The sequence below is a fragment of the Pantherophis guttatus genome, chromosome 5 (genome assembly GCF_059756535.1).
Source record: "Pantherophis guttatus breed Tessera chromosome 5, ASM5975653v1, whole genome shotgun sequence".
In the NCBI taxonomy this organism is placed as follows: Eukaryota; Metazoa; Chordata; class Lepidosauria; order Squamata; family Colubridae; genus Pantherophis; species Pantherophis guttatus.
Genome location: NC_142067.1, coordinates 79566455 through 79583141, shown reverse-complemented (window position 1 = coordinate 79583141; position 16687 = coordinate 79566455). Strand labels below are relative to the sequence as shown.

At 45.4% G+C, this 16687-nt stretch overlaps 1 protein-coding gene across 11 annotated transcripts in view; it reads right to left on the bottom strand.

Moving 5' to 3' along the window:
- Positions 1-16687, bottom strand: part of SH3KBP1 (SH3 domain containing kinase binding protein 1) — a 404503-nt gene that overhangs the window by 331656 nt on the left and 56160 nt on the right. For 8 of the 11 annotated variants that reach the window (XM_034434094.3, XM_034434130.3, XM_034434103.3 and 5 more), the window contains exon 2: positions 11318-11475. In XM_034434094.3, coding sequence (XP_034289985.1) covers positions 11318-11475 — 158 coding nt within the window. Of the gene's footprint in view, positions 1-11317; positions 11476-16687 lie in introns of those variants that run through there. The other 3 variants (XM_034434110.3, XM_087871362.1, XM_034434139.3) reach the window with 2 other exon arrangements.

Genomic DNA, 16687 nt, shown 5'->3' with positions numbered 1-16687 from the left:
TGAGGGCACGGCGGAAGGCACTGAGGTCATGGATTCTCCTTATCTCAGGGGGCAACTGATTCCAGAGGGTGGGTGCCCCCACAGAGAAGGCCCTCCCCCTGGGGGTCACCAGCCTGCATTGTTTGGCTGATGGCACCCCGAGGAGGCCCTCTCTGTGGGAGCGCACGGGTCGGTGGGAGGTCGTCGGTGGCAGTAGGCGGTCTTGAAGATAGCTAGGCCCTATGCCATGGAGCGCTTTAAAGGTGATAACCAACACCTTGAAGCGCACCCAGAAGACCACCGGGAGCCAGTGCAGTTCACGCAGGAGCGGTGTTACATGGGAGTGCCACGCTGCTCCCGTCACTACCCGCGCTGCTGCGTTCTGGACCAGTTGGAGCCTCCGGGTGCTCTTCAAGGGGAGCCCCATGTAGAGAGCATTGCAGTAATCAAGGCGAGAGGTTACGAGGGCATGAGTGACTGTGCACAAGGAATCCCGATCAAGAAAGGGCCGCAACTGGCGGATCAGGCGAACCTGATAAAAGGTCCCCCTGGTTACAGCCGTCAGATGTTCCTCCAAGGACAGCTGCGTGTCCAGGAGGACTCCCAGAATGAAGAGATTGCATTTTGAATCTCTTGTAATTTATGTGAACATTAAGGTCTTTGAGATTCAGTATTGCCCTTTGGCCTCCCGAGCTCTTGGGAACTAGAAAGAGTACGGAGTAAAATCCCAAACCCCTCTGTCCAATTGGTATCGGTTCAATGGCTGAGATGTCCAGCAGATGCTGAATCTCGGCGTCCATCATGGCCTTTTTGTTGGGGTTCCTGGGAACAGGGCACTGAAGAAAACGAAGAGGGGGTCTGGAGCAAAATTCTAAGGTCAGTCCAAGTGTTATTGTCTGCAATACTCATGAATCCGTGGTGGTCTCCCTCCATTGGTTGGCAAACCTCTGAAGTCTGCCAATTGGGATGTGAATCCAAGAATCATTTGGAACGGCGGTAGGGGTGTCCCCCTGAACTCCTTGTAAGGCCGCCTTGACTGTGATTGTCAAGATCTATCTTGAAATCCAGACCTATCTTGCGCTCTGTCCCCCCCGGGAAATACTGCCTGTGATATTGGGAGGCGGGGAATCCTGCCTCAGTGTTCCGAAAGGACTGCCCACAATAATAAGGGGTAGGCCGTCTGTCAGTTCTCCTAGTCTGCTGAGGGAGGACCTTCCTCTTATCCTTCCCTTCCACTAGGATGGATTCCAGAGCTTCTCCAAACAGCTGGCTTCCCTTAAAGGGTGCTGCAGCTAAGCACCACTTGGACCTTGTGTCTGCTTGCCACTGGCGTAGCCATAACAAACGTCTGGATGCCACATTAGACACTAGGGCTCTAGAAGCGAATTTCGCCACATTAATAGTAGCATCAGCTGTGTACTCAGTCGCAGCAATTAGCTTACTAATGTCTTGTTGGAGATGTACATCTTCTGGTGAGATCCTGGCCTGCATCTGTTTTAGCCATAAAAGCAATGTTCTAGTCATAAATGAAGCTGCTGTGGCGGTCCTAACTGCCCAAGCTGCTGACTGGTGGGTCTTGCGCGCAGCCAAATCAGCCTTTCTATCCTCAGTCTTCAATCCCTCAGCATTATCAGAAGGGAGAATGGCAGTTGAAGCCAAATTAGCCAAAGGAGGGTCAACAGTGGGAATCTGAAGGAGTTCCTCCGGTTCCTTCTCTACAGTATACATCTTTTTTGTCCATGCTACTAGGTGCTGGAATTGAAAGAGGTTGAGCCCATTGCCTCTGAATTACATCAACAGAGAATTTTGGGGAGGGAATGACTTCTTGAGTAGTAACTCGATCTGTAAAGAGGCTGGCACAAAGATCCTGGGAGTCACTAGAATCTGTGGATCTTTCCATTTGTCCCATATTAGCAGTCATTTTTGCTTTGAGTAGTAGTGTCTTAAAGAGATAGGGGCAAAACAAACGAGTGTAAGCAGGTTTGTCCTGAGCAAGCCCTTCATCCCCAGCCATTTCAAATTCACCTAATTCCTCCTCTCCTTCCAGTGAAGCCTCACTGTGAAGAAATGGCGATGCATGGCGTGATCCCTCCCTGCAATCTATGCCTATGTGAATGTTGATGCAAAGGATCTGATCTGAGAGGCTCTGGATGTAAAGGAGCCAAAATTCCCCTTTGTGCCAGGGCCTGATCAATACCCTGAGTAATGGTTTGTACAATGGCATAACATAAGTCTGAGGACAAGGTTTGCTGAGTAGCCTCTAGGGGGCGCAGCCCGCTGCTGTGGGCATAAACGTGGCTGATGATATAGAACGCTGCCTGCCAGGCACCTGAGAATCAGAAGGGATATTGGGAGTCCTCAGAATCACTACTATTTGCCATATCTAACCCAGAAAACAGGTTGTATAATCCCAAAAGATAATAGAAGCTGAAAGATTTACTCACTGCGCAGATCAGAGTTCAAATCATGCCCAAACCAGCAAAATGGTTTGTTAGCCTGTACGTACAAGCAGCAGCAGCAATGATCAAATACCTCAGGTCTTAGCAGGGCTTGATCTCAGCAATGTGGCTTCCAAACACTCCAAACGCTTTATAAACCGACAAAAACAGCTTTTACTTGCGTAGCCACAATTTTCTGTGATGGTCAGGCCTCCGGAGAAGATCCCTTGCTCCAATTACTGCCCAGCTGCTCAATTGCTTCAGAAATTTGCTGCGTTGTATGCTGCTACAAAATGGCCATCGCCCACAAAATGGCGGCTACTGGCCTAACGATCAGCGTGCTTCTCTAGGCCTGCTGCTCTCCAGCAGCTCTGATCACTCTCTGCGCTCCATTTTCGCCACTCCCAGATCAATTAAGAGGCTCTAATTAGATTAATTTGAAAAGAATTTAGAAATAGCCAATTTTCCGAATGTAAAGAATTTTATTTTAAAGGAACCAACTCAAAACAAGTCTTTCTATCAGACTGAGTTGAAAAAAACTGAAGGCTCGGCCGGAAGAAGGAAGGCGTGGCCAAAGAAATTCCAACTCAGTGACGTCACAACAGACTGAAATTAACCCATGCTTGGACTGTCCAAGCAGTGCACAGGAGAATTTGATGAAGTAATAATTAAATAAAGACCTAATGAATATTATGTGAAGTAATAATAAAATGTAAGGAAGTTCTAGAAATGGAAATAAGGTTTAGAAATATAAACATGTTTGAACTGTATTTTTAATAGTGAGTATCTGGGGTAAGAATTGTGAAATGTATTATGAGGTATTGATTGAATCAAGATTTAAGGTGGATTAATAGAAGGGTAATTGCTTTGATTAAGTTAATATGAGTTAGCTTTCTATAAGATGGTAATAGTTGAGATATGTGATAAGTGTTATGGCAAAAATAGAATATATAAAATTTTGTTAAAGATGAACAAAAAATTGAACAAATTTATGACCGGATCAATGCTCTGTTCCGAAAAGATGTATTGTATGTTTATTTGTGTGTTTTAAAAAATAAAAAAAATTTGCAAAAAAAAAAAAGTACCCCCAAATCCCTTCCCCCAGAGACCCAGGGTAAATGTCCAATCCCCATCCCAATTGGTGTTATGGTGGGCATCTTCAGGTATTTTCATCCATCTGGTATTCTCAGATGGTTGACCTTGACTGGGCATAAACAAGTCCATACAGCTGCGCAGTAGAATATAGGAGCAATTCTCCCTACTTGTTCACACAGGGCAATCTCTCTCCAGATCACATCCCCCACCCAAACGCCAACCTTCCCCCCACCCCATTACTATGGCAGCTGATAGCAAGTAAGCATCATAGAGCTGACAACAACGTTATGAATTTAAATAATTTCCTGTATATTGTACTTATTGTAATCTGCAGACTATGAAAATATGGCAAATAAGATGAAATCAAAAGAGAATAGTAAACTTCAATAAAACTTTTAAAAATACATTATTGAAACACACGTTAGCAAATCCACATTATTCTCACTACATATTCAACCAGTCTATTCAAGAGGAAAGAATCAGAAATGTTCATACAACAAAAAATTAACTTGAAATTTAGCAGTTTTTTGAGATTTCCAGAATAACAGCTATGTTTGATTACAATAAAAACCAATACCCTATGATTTTCTTAGGATCATCAGGTTTTAATATAACATACCTATGTAATCCAATATACATGGTAGGAAACAGGGCGCTGTCTGCTTCTAGTAATAGCCACTATTTTGTGAAAGGGCAAACCTATGGAATCCATTAAAAATACTTTTTTTTTTTTATTATTTGATTTATATGTCGCCCTTCTCCGAAGACTCAGGGCGGCTTACAATGCCTTAAGCAATAGCCTTCATACTTTTATATATTTATACAAAGTCAATTTATTGCCCCCACAATCTGGGTCCTCATTTTACCTACCTTAGAAAGGATGGAAGGCTAAGTCAACCTTGAGCCTGGTGAGATTTGAACTTGCAGTAATTGCAGGCAGCTGATGTTAATAACAGTGCTTTAGTCTGCTGCGCTACCAGGGCTCCTGGTAGTATTAAAAATACTCTTGACATAGACTAATGAAGGAGGATATAGCCCTTGAAAATGTTAGATCGATTTTTATGTACTTATTTTTTGTGACACAAGCAACATTTTGCTTGTTTTTCAGATTTTATTGTCTCTACATGCATTGAAGAAACAATGCATATAGTTGTGTCTTTCAATGACTTGCTGAACAACCTGGATGTGGTCCATTGTGCTGCAGCCATTTCTGAACTCTGCCTGCTCCTTTGGCTGTGCATAATTTAATGTTCTCAATATTCTTTTTGCTATTATCTTGATGAAAACCTTGTAAATGACTGAAAAAAGACTTACTGGGCGATAGTTCTTGGGCCCCTTTCTTCTGTATAAGCATTTTTCCATGCATTGGGTATTTTTCTTCACTGAGGCATCTCAGTATAGTTTTGCTAGTATCTGGGGTAAACTATGATTAGCAACTTTCAGCATTACAATCATAACACAGTCAGTTTGGGACGGGGTGGTTTTGGGCCATGCCGAGGGGTCTAGGGATCGTTAGAGACATCCACGACCCTAGCCCCAGCGAGAAGAGCTCCTGCCCAGCCTGGGGAGGGCTTTTACACCCTCCGGAGCATCGCAGCTGGAGTGGGAGCCGGCGTTTGGAGAGGCGCATTTGGAGAGGCGCGTGGAAGCGCCGTGTGAAGGAGAGGGCGACAGTCGACCACACCGAGGGGTTTAAGGGCCAGTAAAACATCTACGGCCCCAGCCCCCGGTGAGAAGAGCTCCTGCCCAGCCTGGGGAGGGCTTTTACGCACCCCGGAACATCGTGGTTGGAGAGGCGCGTGGAAGCGCCGTGCGAGGGAGAATGGTGGCGAGGATGGCAGCAGTTGGGGAGTTTAGTTTGTTTGAAACTGCTCCCCCTGATATTGGGCTGCTCCCACTGACATTCGGGTTGTGGAGGCCTCTCCCTCTCCCATGTGAAGGAGAAGGAGTGACGGAGACGATGGAGCCAGGAGGTGGGTGGCTGGGATGTTGGATGATGGCCCCCCTCCCCCCGCCACTGGAGGTGGCGGATCCGAGGCAGTAGCAGCGGATGACTGTAGCCGAGATATGACAGCATGATGGTGGCCAAGATTAACTACATGGCGGAGGAGGTGATGTTGTTATCCTCCTCTGGGGATATTGCTCTCCCCCTCCCCCCCCGCAGGACTGCTTCCAGAATAATCACACGGGACCTCCCCCTTATTCTTCATTTCACCTACGCCTTAGCCGGATAGAGAGACTATGGGGGAGCTGAGGGATCCATTTCTACTCCAGCGAAGGAGCTGTAATAACACCCCTGGTATGACTATCTCCAGTGAGACCAGCCAGCGTGAGAGGGTGGCTTGATCATTGCCTCGTTGGAGTGGAAAGGACATTGGACCTTCTCCCTGTCGTGAGAGGACAGTGGAGTCCAGCTCTATGAAATTCTATGAAATTCTATGAAATCCATCTGTACCCTGAAGGGTCTCTCTGGACTATGAACCCTGGACTGGCCCTCTTTTCCACCTTGGACTTGGACGTACAATGACGTACAAGAAAGCCGACCTGCTACCATTGCGAGACTCCCCCCTCTCGCAAGTTTGGCCCTCCACTTTATTGAGGGCCCACCTCGATGACGGGCTTTGGAACCCCGAGAGGTGGCATGTAAAAACTAGAGGGTTGAGGGGTTTAATATCAAAAATTTTTGTAAATTTTTTAAGGGGTTCTAGGGAGGGGGAGGGTTTGATTGGAATGCGGGTTGTGGGTATGGGGGATAGCCCACAAAGGGGAGGGGCGGGCCTGGCAAGGAAGCACGGCATGGGAGGTGGGGATCTCGGGGTCAAGGAGGGAGTCATAGTTTGTCCAGATAGTGTTCTGAATATCATTACCGTGAGTGGGAGGGGTAGGTATGGCGGGAGCAGGGGGCCATATCAAGTCAAGGGAGCATGTACCCGCTGTTTACAAGCGGTGACATGCTCCGGCCCCCAAGGCTCCACCCGTTTCCCAGGTTGCACAGACCCTCAGGACCTGATCCTTTGGCTGATGCTGTGCAATGGCAGGTCCTTAGTAAATAAAGCCCCCCTCATTTGTGATCTTATTGTGAGGGGGGAGCGGACCTGGCGGGTATTACGGAGACCTGGTTGGGCCAGGAGGGGGGGTCCCCCTCGTTGAGATATGCCCACCAGGTTTCCTCGCATTCCATCGGCCGAGGTTACAGGGCAGGGGCGGGGGAGTAGCGGTTATTATTAAAGAAGGTCTGAGACCGAGGGAGGCCACTGTTCCTCAGACGGCCGGCTGGGAGTCCCTCCTCGTGAAATGGGGTCGTGGGGTTCAGATGGGTTTGCTGATCACGTACCTGGCTCCCTGCCACGTGGCAATAGCCCTGCCCGAGCTACTCAACATCATCGCCGCGGTGGCGGTTGATACCCCCAGGCTTATGGTAATGGGGGATTTCAACCTGCCGTCCGTGGGTGAGGCGTCTGAGGTGGCTCGGGAGTTCATGGCTTCCATGACAGCCATGGACCTGACCCAGTTAATTCATGGCCCTACCCACACGGGGGGAAACATGCTGGATTTGGTTTTTGTCTCTGGACAGTGGCTGAGTGATCTTGAGATAGGGGATATAGTTACCGAGCCCTTGTCATGGTCAGATCCTCTCTCCTTCGTCTCGACCTTCGAACCGCTGCACCCCGCCGCAGAGAGGCGGAGCCGGTAAGATGGTTCCGCCCCAGGCACCTGATGGAACCTGATAGGTTCCAGATGGAGCTTGGGCCATTTTCCGAGGCTCTGGCACACACCTCGACTGGAGACCTAGTGGCCGCCTGGGATAGGGCGGCCGCTGGAACTCTGGATCGGGTCGTGCCTTTGCGGCCTCTGACCCGGCGCCGATCTCATTTGGCTCCTTGGTTCCCTGAGGAGCTGAGGGAGTTGAAGCGCCAGAAAAGACGCCTAGAGAGTAGTTAGAGGGCCAGTCTTTCTGAATCGGACTGGACACTGGTAAGATCCCATATTAGGAATTACCTAGTGGCGATAAAAGCAGCGAAATGTAGTTATTTTGCTGCTCTTATTGCGTCATCAGATAACCGCCCGGCCACCCTGTTTAGGGTGACCCGCTCCCTGCTCCACCAGGAAGCGCGGGAGGACCCCTTGGAGGGTAGAGCCGAGGATTTTGTTCAGTATCTGTATGACAAAATCACTCAGATTCGGGAAGATCTGGACTCCGACTGGGTAGTCTCAGAGGGAGGGACTGGGGCAGGTCTTGAGAATGTTTTCTGGGATGAGTTTGATCCTGTGACCCCTGAGGACGTGGACAGGATTCTGGGCAGACTGAATGCGACCACTTGTTTATTGGACCCGTGTCCTTCCTGGTTAGTGCTGGCTTCCCGGGAGGTGACGCGAGGCTGGCTCCAGAGGATTATAAATGCTTCATTGGGTGAAGGTGACTTCCCCGCCGCCTTGAAAGAGGTGGTGGTGAGGCCTCTCCTCAAGAAGCCTTCCCTGGACGAGGCAATGTTGGTTAATTATCGTCCGGTCTCCAACCTTCGTTTTGTGGCGAAGGTTGTTGAGAGTGTGGTTGTGCAACAGCTTCCCCAGCACCTGGATGAGACGACGTATCTGGATCCGTCCCAGTCGGGTTTCAGACCCGGGTACAGCACGGAAATGGCATTGGTCGCGTTGGTGGATGATCTCTGGAGGGCTCGGGACAGGGGTTGCTCCTCTGTTCTGGTCCTATTAGATCTCTCAGCGGCTTTTGATACCATCGACCATAGTATCATGCTGCACTGGTTGGAAGAGTTAGGGGTGGGAGGCACTGTACTACGGTGGTTCTCCTCCTTTCTCTCCGGCCGGTTGCAGTCTGTGTTGGCAGGGGGGCAGAGGTCGACCTCGAGGCCCCTCATATGTGGGGTGCCACAAGGGTCGGTCCTCTCACCCCTTTTGTTCAACATTTATGTAAAGCCACTGGGTGAGATCATCCGTGGCTTCGGGGTGAAGTACCACCAGTATGCTGATGACACCCAGCTGTACATCTCCACCCCGGACCACCCAACGATGCCCTTGAAGTGATGTCTCGGTGTCTGAAGGCCGTGCGGATCTGGATGGGGAGGAACAGGCTCAGCCTCAACCCATCCAAGACCGAGTGGCTGTGGTTTCCGACGTCCCGATATAGTCAGTTGACGCCATCGCTGACTATTGGGGGCGAATTGCTGGCCCCCACGGAGAGGGCTCACAACTTGGGCATCCTCCTGGACTCACGGCTGTCTTTAGAAGAGCACTTGACCAGGAGGATCTTTCATCAGGTTCGCCTGATTCGCCAGTTGCGTCCCTTTCTGGATCGGGACTCCCTACACACAGTCACTCATGCCCTCGTTACCTCCCGGCTGGACTATTGTAACGCTCTCTACATGGGGCTCCCCTTGAGGAGCACTCAGAGACTCCAACTGGCACAGAGTGTGGCCGTGCGGGTGGTTATGGGAGCAACATGGCGCTCCCGTGTGACACCTCTCCTGCGCGAGCTGCACTGGCTCCCGGTGGTCTTCCGGGTGCGCTTCAAGGTTTTGGTTACCACCTTTAGAGTGCTCCATGGCTTAGGACCTGGCTACTTACGGGACCGCCTACTACCACAAACAGCCTCCCACCGGCCACCACGCTCTCATAGAGAGGGGCTCCTCCAGGTGCCGTCAGCCAAACAATGTCGACTGGCGGCCCCTAGGGGGAGGGCCTTCTCTGTGGGGGCACCTACTATCTGGAATGAGCTCCCCCCGGAGATACGGAGGATCCCGGATCTGCGCACTTTCCGCCGTGCTTTGAAGACACTCCTATTCCAGCAGGCCAGCCTGGCCTAATTTTTTCCCCTTCTTTTAAATTTTTAAACTCAAGTTTTAATTCATTTTAAATTATTGGGAGATTTAAATTGTCTCGGGCAAAAATTATTTAATTGGGTTTTAATCATGTCTTAACTTTTGTATTTATGTGTTTTATTTCGTGCCTGTTCACCGCCCTGAGTCCTTCGGGAGTAGGGCGGTATACAAATTTAATAAAATGAAATGAAATGAAATGAAATTTCCTGAATGTTTGCCATTTTCCATTGATTTTATGGCTCTTGATACTTGCTCCACTAGGATGTCTGGCATTTCTTCTTTTGTGGGTGTTGTTATTTTTTAGTGTTCTTGATCGTTGTATAGCTCTGAATAGAATTTTCCAATTATTTCTAACATTTCCTGTCTTGTTCTACACCCAGAGCTATCTTCATATTTAATGGAAAAGCCTTCTTTATGTCTGTCGTTTTTTCATTAAATTGTTTCATCAGAAATTTTTGATTGTACAAAGTGTTTTTCCAGCGGTGCTATAGATGTAGCAGATTCAAAGATGTTTTTGACTATTTGTTCATTTTGGTCTGTAATTGCAATCGATTTGATAGAGTGATTTCAAAATCACTGTTCTCCTCTATCACTCTTTATTTTTGTTTTTTTGTGACGTCTTTATCATTTTCATACACTTTTTTTTGACAGTCTATCTTCACTTTAGGTCGTACCATTCTATGGTTATTTCCAATGTTAAAACGATTGATGACAGTACAATTGCAGAATATGGTTTTATCACTTGACATGATGCAGTCAATTTTGCTTGTGTACCCAGATGGACTCTTCCATGTCCATTTTTTGGACATTAGCTTTTTTCTTGTAAAATGAGTTCATGATATAAAGTTCCTGTCCTCCAGCAAAATCTACTAGTCTGTTACCTCTATTATCTTGTTCACCACTTCCATATGGGCCAGTCACTTTTTCTTCAGGTATTGTTCTTTCTATTCTTGCATTAAAGTCACCCATTAGTATTTTGTATCAGCATTTTTCTTTGTCTTAAAGGTGGGTCACATCATCAGAAAACTCTTCAACCTCATCATCACTATAGCTTATTGTTGGCACATAAGCTTGGGTGATTTGAAGCTTGTATTGTTTGTTCAATTGGGCTATTCTGTCTAATATACTTTCAAATTTTACTATAGAGTCTTTCAGTTTTTGGTTGATGAGAAAACCAAGTCCGCCACATCATCCATCTTTGGTACTCTAGTGTAGAGTAAATGCCCAGTCATATTAAGTTCAACTAAATTTTCGCCTTCTCATTATATTTCACATAGTCCAATGATATCTCAATGCATATTGTTGAGTTCAATCAGCAGTTCATCTAATTGAGTGTCTGTTTTCATTGTTTGAATATTGACTGTTCCTATATCCAAAGTCCAAAGGCAGACTGATTTAACCTGGTGATTCTTAGCACCCTTTGCCTTCACAAATCTCTATTATGTCTTAAATGCAATATTTTAAATGCATATCTTAAAAATAAACTGCCTATAAGAGCTATATATTATTGTGATTTTTATAAAATAGTTAAAAGTATTTATACTATGTAATTGTGTTCTGTTCTTTTTTAAATATCTTTTTATGCTCAAATTTTAAGCTTCAATTTGATAAAAAGTCATTGCTTACTTTTTTGTATACTGCCACAACTGAACCTGATTCTCAATGTTTTACATCAATATTAATACAAATGAAACACTAAATAAATAAACATAAACGGTTATTATGAAAATACACAAAAAACAATACATCAGCAGCAATTATAACCAAAAGAACAGGTATCATTTCATTTTTTTCATAAGGCTTTTGAAACAATTCAGTTTTCAGAAGATTGCAGAAAGCTAACAATATGAAGATAAATTTGACTTACAAAGTTTTCTTGTTTGGCTGCTAATATTGCAAACCTGTATCTCAGCAAGATAATGTAAGTTGATCACATAAAACAATTAACAGTTTTCACTTTGTACTCACTCTTACAAAGTTGTCAGGGAACAAACCTCTTCTGCCTTTGAGCTGTCCTTCCCACCAACCTCCATCTTCTTTTCTGATGTTGGTGATAATGTCACCGACAGTGATTGTCAGCTCATCATCATGTTGAGCTTTGTAGTCAAACTCCACTATCGCCTCCACTAGAAGGGAAAGCATAATGATACAGTACAAAATTAGGGAGGAAAATCCAGAAAGATTCCTGTAATTTTAGAGGATTAAAATACATGAATGAATATCCATAATCCAAACAGCAACATTTAACAAACTACAAAGCTGTCCAAAAGAAAAAGAGTCAAAGTAAAATAAAACTGTTTCTAGTAAAAGGGACTGGTGGGGAGAAAGTTGCATCAGACAACCTACCTAAAGTTAGTTTTCTCTCCATTCTGTTCGAAAGACCCTAGGATGCTTAACTAAACTATGACATTTACAGTTATTATTAAATAGTTGTAAAGAAAGAAGGTTTCATGCAACTCAAAACAGCCTTGAGTAGATAAGTAGCATATGGCAGATCTCGGAGAGCACTGGGCCACAGGGGAAATCATTACATTCCCAAAGGCTCACACATCTTGGGGAATGAAGCATCCTTGAACGGCAATGGTGACACTAGGGGTGAAGTTGAAGCCCAGGCCTCAATTTGGCCCAGTCTCAGTACTGCCACCAAGTGTTCTGCCCCAGCTCCGGATTCCCGAGGATATTGACACACACCAACGGTCCTTATCAAATTTATTAAGTAGCAAGAATAAACCAAAGTCCGGCAAAGGTTGGCAACCAGCCCAGAAAACAAGATATGATAAGACTTTTCCAAAAATGCTCTGATGATAATTACAAGTTGTTTCTAGCAAGAAATTACTAACTGCGTGCAACTTAATTAGGCTAAGGGAGTGGCCAATTATCCTCAAGCCTTACTCTCAAGGAGACCTCCTCCTCCTGAGAGAAAGACTCCTGCCTTTTGGCAGCCCTGCGTGCTCGAGCATTGAGGAGAGGCTCCTCCACTTCGCTCTCTCCACTTGAAGGAGCCTCTGGAGGTTCTGAAGGCCCTGGCTGAGTCTCTGCCTCTGGCACCACATCCTCTTCAGCCTCCTCGCTGTCCGACGCGAGCGCCGACTGCACAGGCTGCTGGCGCAACCCACCAGCCTCCTCGTCATTGGGATCAACCGTTATCTGTGCAGGCTGCTGGTGGGCCACAACACCAAGGGCCATTGTTCAGAGTGGCGTAGATGGAGAGGGACATAGAGAATTGGTTCTCTTTTGTTTGCGTGTGTGTGTGTGTGACACACCAAAAGAGCCAAGTTAGGCATTTTATGACTAAAAGATTCCATGCCCAAAAGATTCAGTGTTACTGATATAGCATGACAGTATCCATTCCTTCTAGTTGAAAATATTTTTAGATTCATTAAAACTAAAGAATGTTTATTTTGACTCAGAAGGATTGCATAGTATCACACTTGTTTCTGAGATAATGGAAAATATGTTTAATTCTCACAACTCTTTACAATATTGCTCAAAAAAGCATCCTGATGCAATGCCAGCTACTTAAAAATTGCATTTCCAAAGTAGATCAAGCAATCATTTAAAAGTGGAGTCATGGCAACTGAAGCTGCTTGGATAAGCAGTGAAATGTCTCAAACCAACAAGAAAATAAGTCCAATTGACATGACTCAACTTTCAGACAACTTTACCTGGATGATTGAGAATCTTCATTGACATATAGATCAGGCAATGTTACTGATTAGTGCAAAAATATAAAATTACTACAAATATGTGTTTGTTGCAGAGCAGACACTCAATACACAGACATATATTAGATATTGTTAATATCAGAGTGTTAACCTTTGGTAACAAGGTAAAAAAGGTAAAAAGGCTATCTACTCCAGCCAATACAATAAATTTACTACTATAATGGCCATACTGACTACCTAGCACTTATTTCCAATTTTCCTAAGACTCTGTTGCACTGCCTATATTTTCATAACATTGTTGTTAGAATGACTAGATATATAAAAGTGAAATACCACTCATGCATCATCACAAAATCTCCAGAACTGTAAAGCCTACAAACTTGAAATTTGCCACATATGCTCTTGGCTTCTAGGTGCTCACTAAGAAAGGATTTTTTGAAATAACCATCAGAACATTAATATTTCCTATATTATTATTAACACGCTCTGATGCTAAGGAGTTCTACTCCCCCTCCCCATCTGAAAAGAAATCCGTTCCAAATGCAAAACACAAGCAGAGGAGAGGAGTTTCAGTTTTACTTTCACAGCAGCAAGCAGGGGATAGGATAGGGGAGGCTTCTGTGGGGCAAGCCTGAGGGAGAGAAGGGGGATAGGATAGGATAGGCTTCATTGGGGCAAGCCTGAGGGAGAGAATTGGATAAGATAGGGAAGGCTTCTGTGGGTCAAGGCTGAGGGAGAGAAAGGGAAAGGATGGGAAGGCTTCTATGGGGCAAGCATGAGGGAGATAAGGGGATAGGACAGGAGACGTTTCTATGGGGCAAGGCTGAGGGAAAGAAGGGGATAGGATGGGGAGGCTTCTGTGGGGCAAGGCTGAGGGAGAGAAGGAGATAGGGTAGAGGAGGCTTCTGTATGGCAAGGCTGAGGGAGAGAAGGGGAGAGGAGAGGCCAATCATAACTACTCATTAATTTCCAAGCTGTAAGTGTTGATTTATCAAGCCCAATCACATAGTTTCATAGTGGAGCACGGGTATTCATCTAGTCATATAATCTTTTAATAGCCACTTCTCTAGGCTAACATATCCAACTCGTTCAGCCATTACTCAATGGATATTATCTACAAGCCCTTTATCTTTTTTGTTGGCAACCTCTATATATGTTCCATCACAACCTTCTTACATTTCAGGGCTCTAAAATGCATGCAATAAACAAGGTGAAATTAACCAAAGCAGAATAAAGCATATCCTTTACTTTTGCTGAATGATCCTAGGCTTTTAGCTGCCATATATCATCTTTCATTTCATATTTACTAATGCTAGACAATTCTTTCAAAAGCAAAGGTTTGAAGTCACCAGAGTTCCCTCTCACAAAGTACCTCTTGGTAACAATTAAACATAGGAGACCCATGTTACCCAATGGTAACATGGCCAAAAATCAGAAGGAATCTAATTGAACTTGATACCAAATAACAAATTTTATTAAAAGACATAAGACTTGTAGCTCGTTCCCCAAGATACAAGGCCTACTAAATTTACCCTTGATCCCTTTTGCCTACATTGCTGTCAAATCAGTACAGGTACAGGTTTATGACCATAACTGGGAATGGAATTTCCACTACTGTAGTACACTACATAATCTTACCATGTCAACCATTGAAGCAGCTGTCTTCTATAAACTGAATAAACAATTTCTACCGTTACCGTTATAAAGCCAGTTTGGTGGACCAAGCTAGAAATCAGGAGGCCATAAATTCTAGTCCCAGGCCTGCCTTCATTTAAAACCCAAGAAAGAAAACCCCCAACTCCATTGAAGTAGAGAAGAGGTACTTTTACTGAGTTTGAAATAATAGCGGCTAAAGCAAGACAGGATCTAAATCAAAAGGCGCGAAAGTTACAGGTTGAAAGTTTCCCCAAATCCCTCCCCCCAGGGTCCCAGGCTGAATGTCCAATCTACATCCTGCATGTCATGTGAAGATTATCTTCAGGTATTTCGTCCATCTGGAGTTCTAGGACGGTTGGCCTTGACTGGGTGTAAACAACTCCACTCAGCAGCGCAGAAATTCTTGAGTGCAAACCTCCCTTTTAGTTCACATGGGCCTTCACCACACCAGCTCACTTCCCAAACCCAAATGCCATGCCCCCACCATTACTATGGCAGTCGATAGCAAGCAAACATCAGAGGAAACCCCCATGCTGGAGATTCATGCCAGTTTAGGCATGAAGCCAGTTAAAGTCAAGGCAAGTCACTCTCTTTCAGCCCTGGGAAGAAGACAATAGAAAGTCACTTTTGAAAACGTTTCCAAAAAAACTGTCAGGACTTGACTGAATTGAAGGTACTCTCCCATAAATCTCTGTCTGACTCAATTATTATGATGTGGATCACCATCAGTACATGGACCATACTCCAGTAGTTACTAATAAACATTAGAAGACAGTGGTTCATCAAACAAATGAATCCTAGCACAACATTTTATGAATAAGAAGGATATTTGTTTGACTTATTTTAGCTTCTCTATGTATATCAGAGCATATTTGTAATAGTATGTGGGAAAGACTATAGGCAACTAGAAAAAAAGACACTGATAAGGGAATGGTTAAATAAAAAAAGGCATAGCTCATAGGTGGATAGTAGATGGAGGAAAAAGCTCAGAAGAGACCCTGCTAAGTTTTTTGGGCTGTAAAAGAAATGGCACAGAATTGTACTTCAGACTTGCAAGATTCTGTTAATGTAGTTTTACAATCAAGTACAATTGGTTCATCTGGTCATGTTTCCTGCCTGGTCTACCTTGCAAAGTGTATAATATTAGACTTCTTAGTGTTTAAATATGGGCCTGCTCATCGGAACACAACATTATAGGAATAAGAATGAAATGTTGGTGATTTATCTTGATATGTCCCTCAGATTGACGGCTGTGAGTCCCTTCTGTTGAAATGGGACCCTGGAGTACAGTCGGCTCTGTTGATTACATACCTGTCTCCCAGCTGCGTGTCTTCAGTCCTGCCCGCACTACTCGAAGTCTTAGCTGAACTGACAGTTGAGCTCCCCAATCTGATGGTTGTGGGAGATTTTAATCTCCCGTCAGCTGGCGAGACATCAGAGTTGGTGCGGGAGTTCATGGCCTCCATGACGGCTATGGACCTGACTCAAGTTGTACAGGGCCCAACTCACAGCGGTGGACACACACTCGACCTGATTTTCATCTCTGGGCAGTGGATAAATGCTCGGGGTAGGGGTGACCTTTCTGTGCTACCTCTGTCATGGACTGACCATTCCCTCCTTCAGCTAGACTTTCCTTCTGCCAACCCCCACCACTGGAAGGTAGAACCGACTCGTTGGTTCCGGCCCAGGTGCCTGATGGACCCTGATAGATTCCTGACGGAGCTTGGGACATTTCCCACTGACCTATCCCACAATTCGCCAGAGGCCCTGATGGATGCCTGGGAACGGGCGGCCACCGGAGCACTGGATCGAGTCGCTCCCTTGCGGCCTCTCCTCCAACAGGGATCCCGGGCAGCTCCATGGTTTTCCATGGAGCTCAGAGAAATGAAGCGTTGGAAGAGACGCCTAGAGGGCCATTGGAGGTCTTCCCGCTCCGAGTCTGACTGAACACAGTTAAGAACCCATATTAGGTCTTATCTTGTGGTGATGGAAGCGGCGAAACGTGACTATTTCGCTG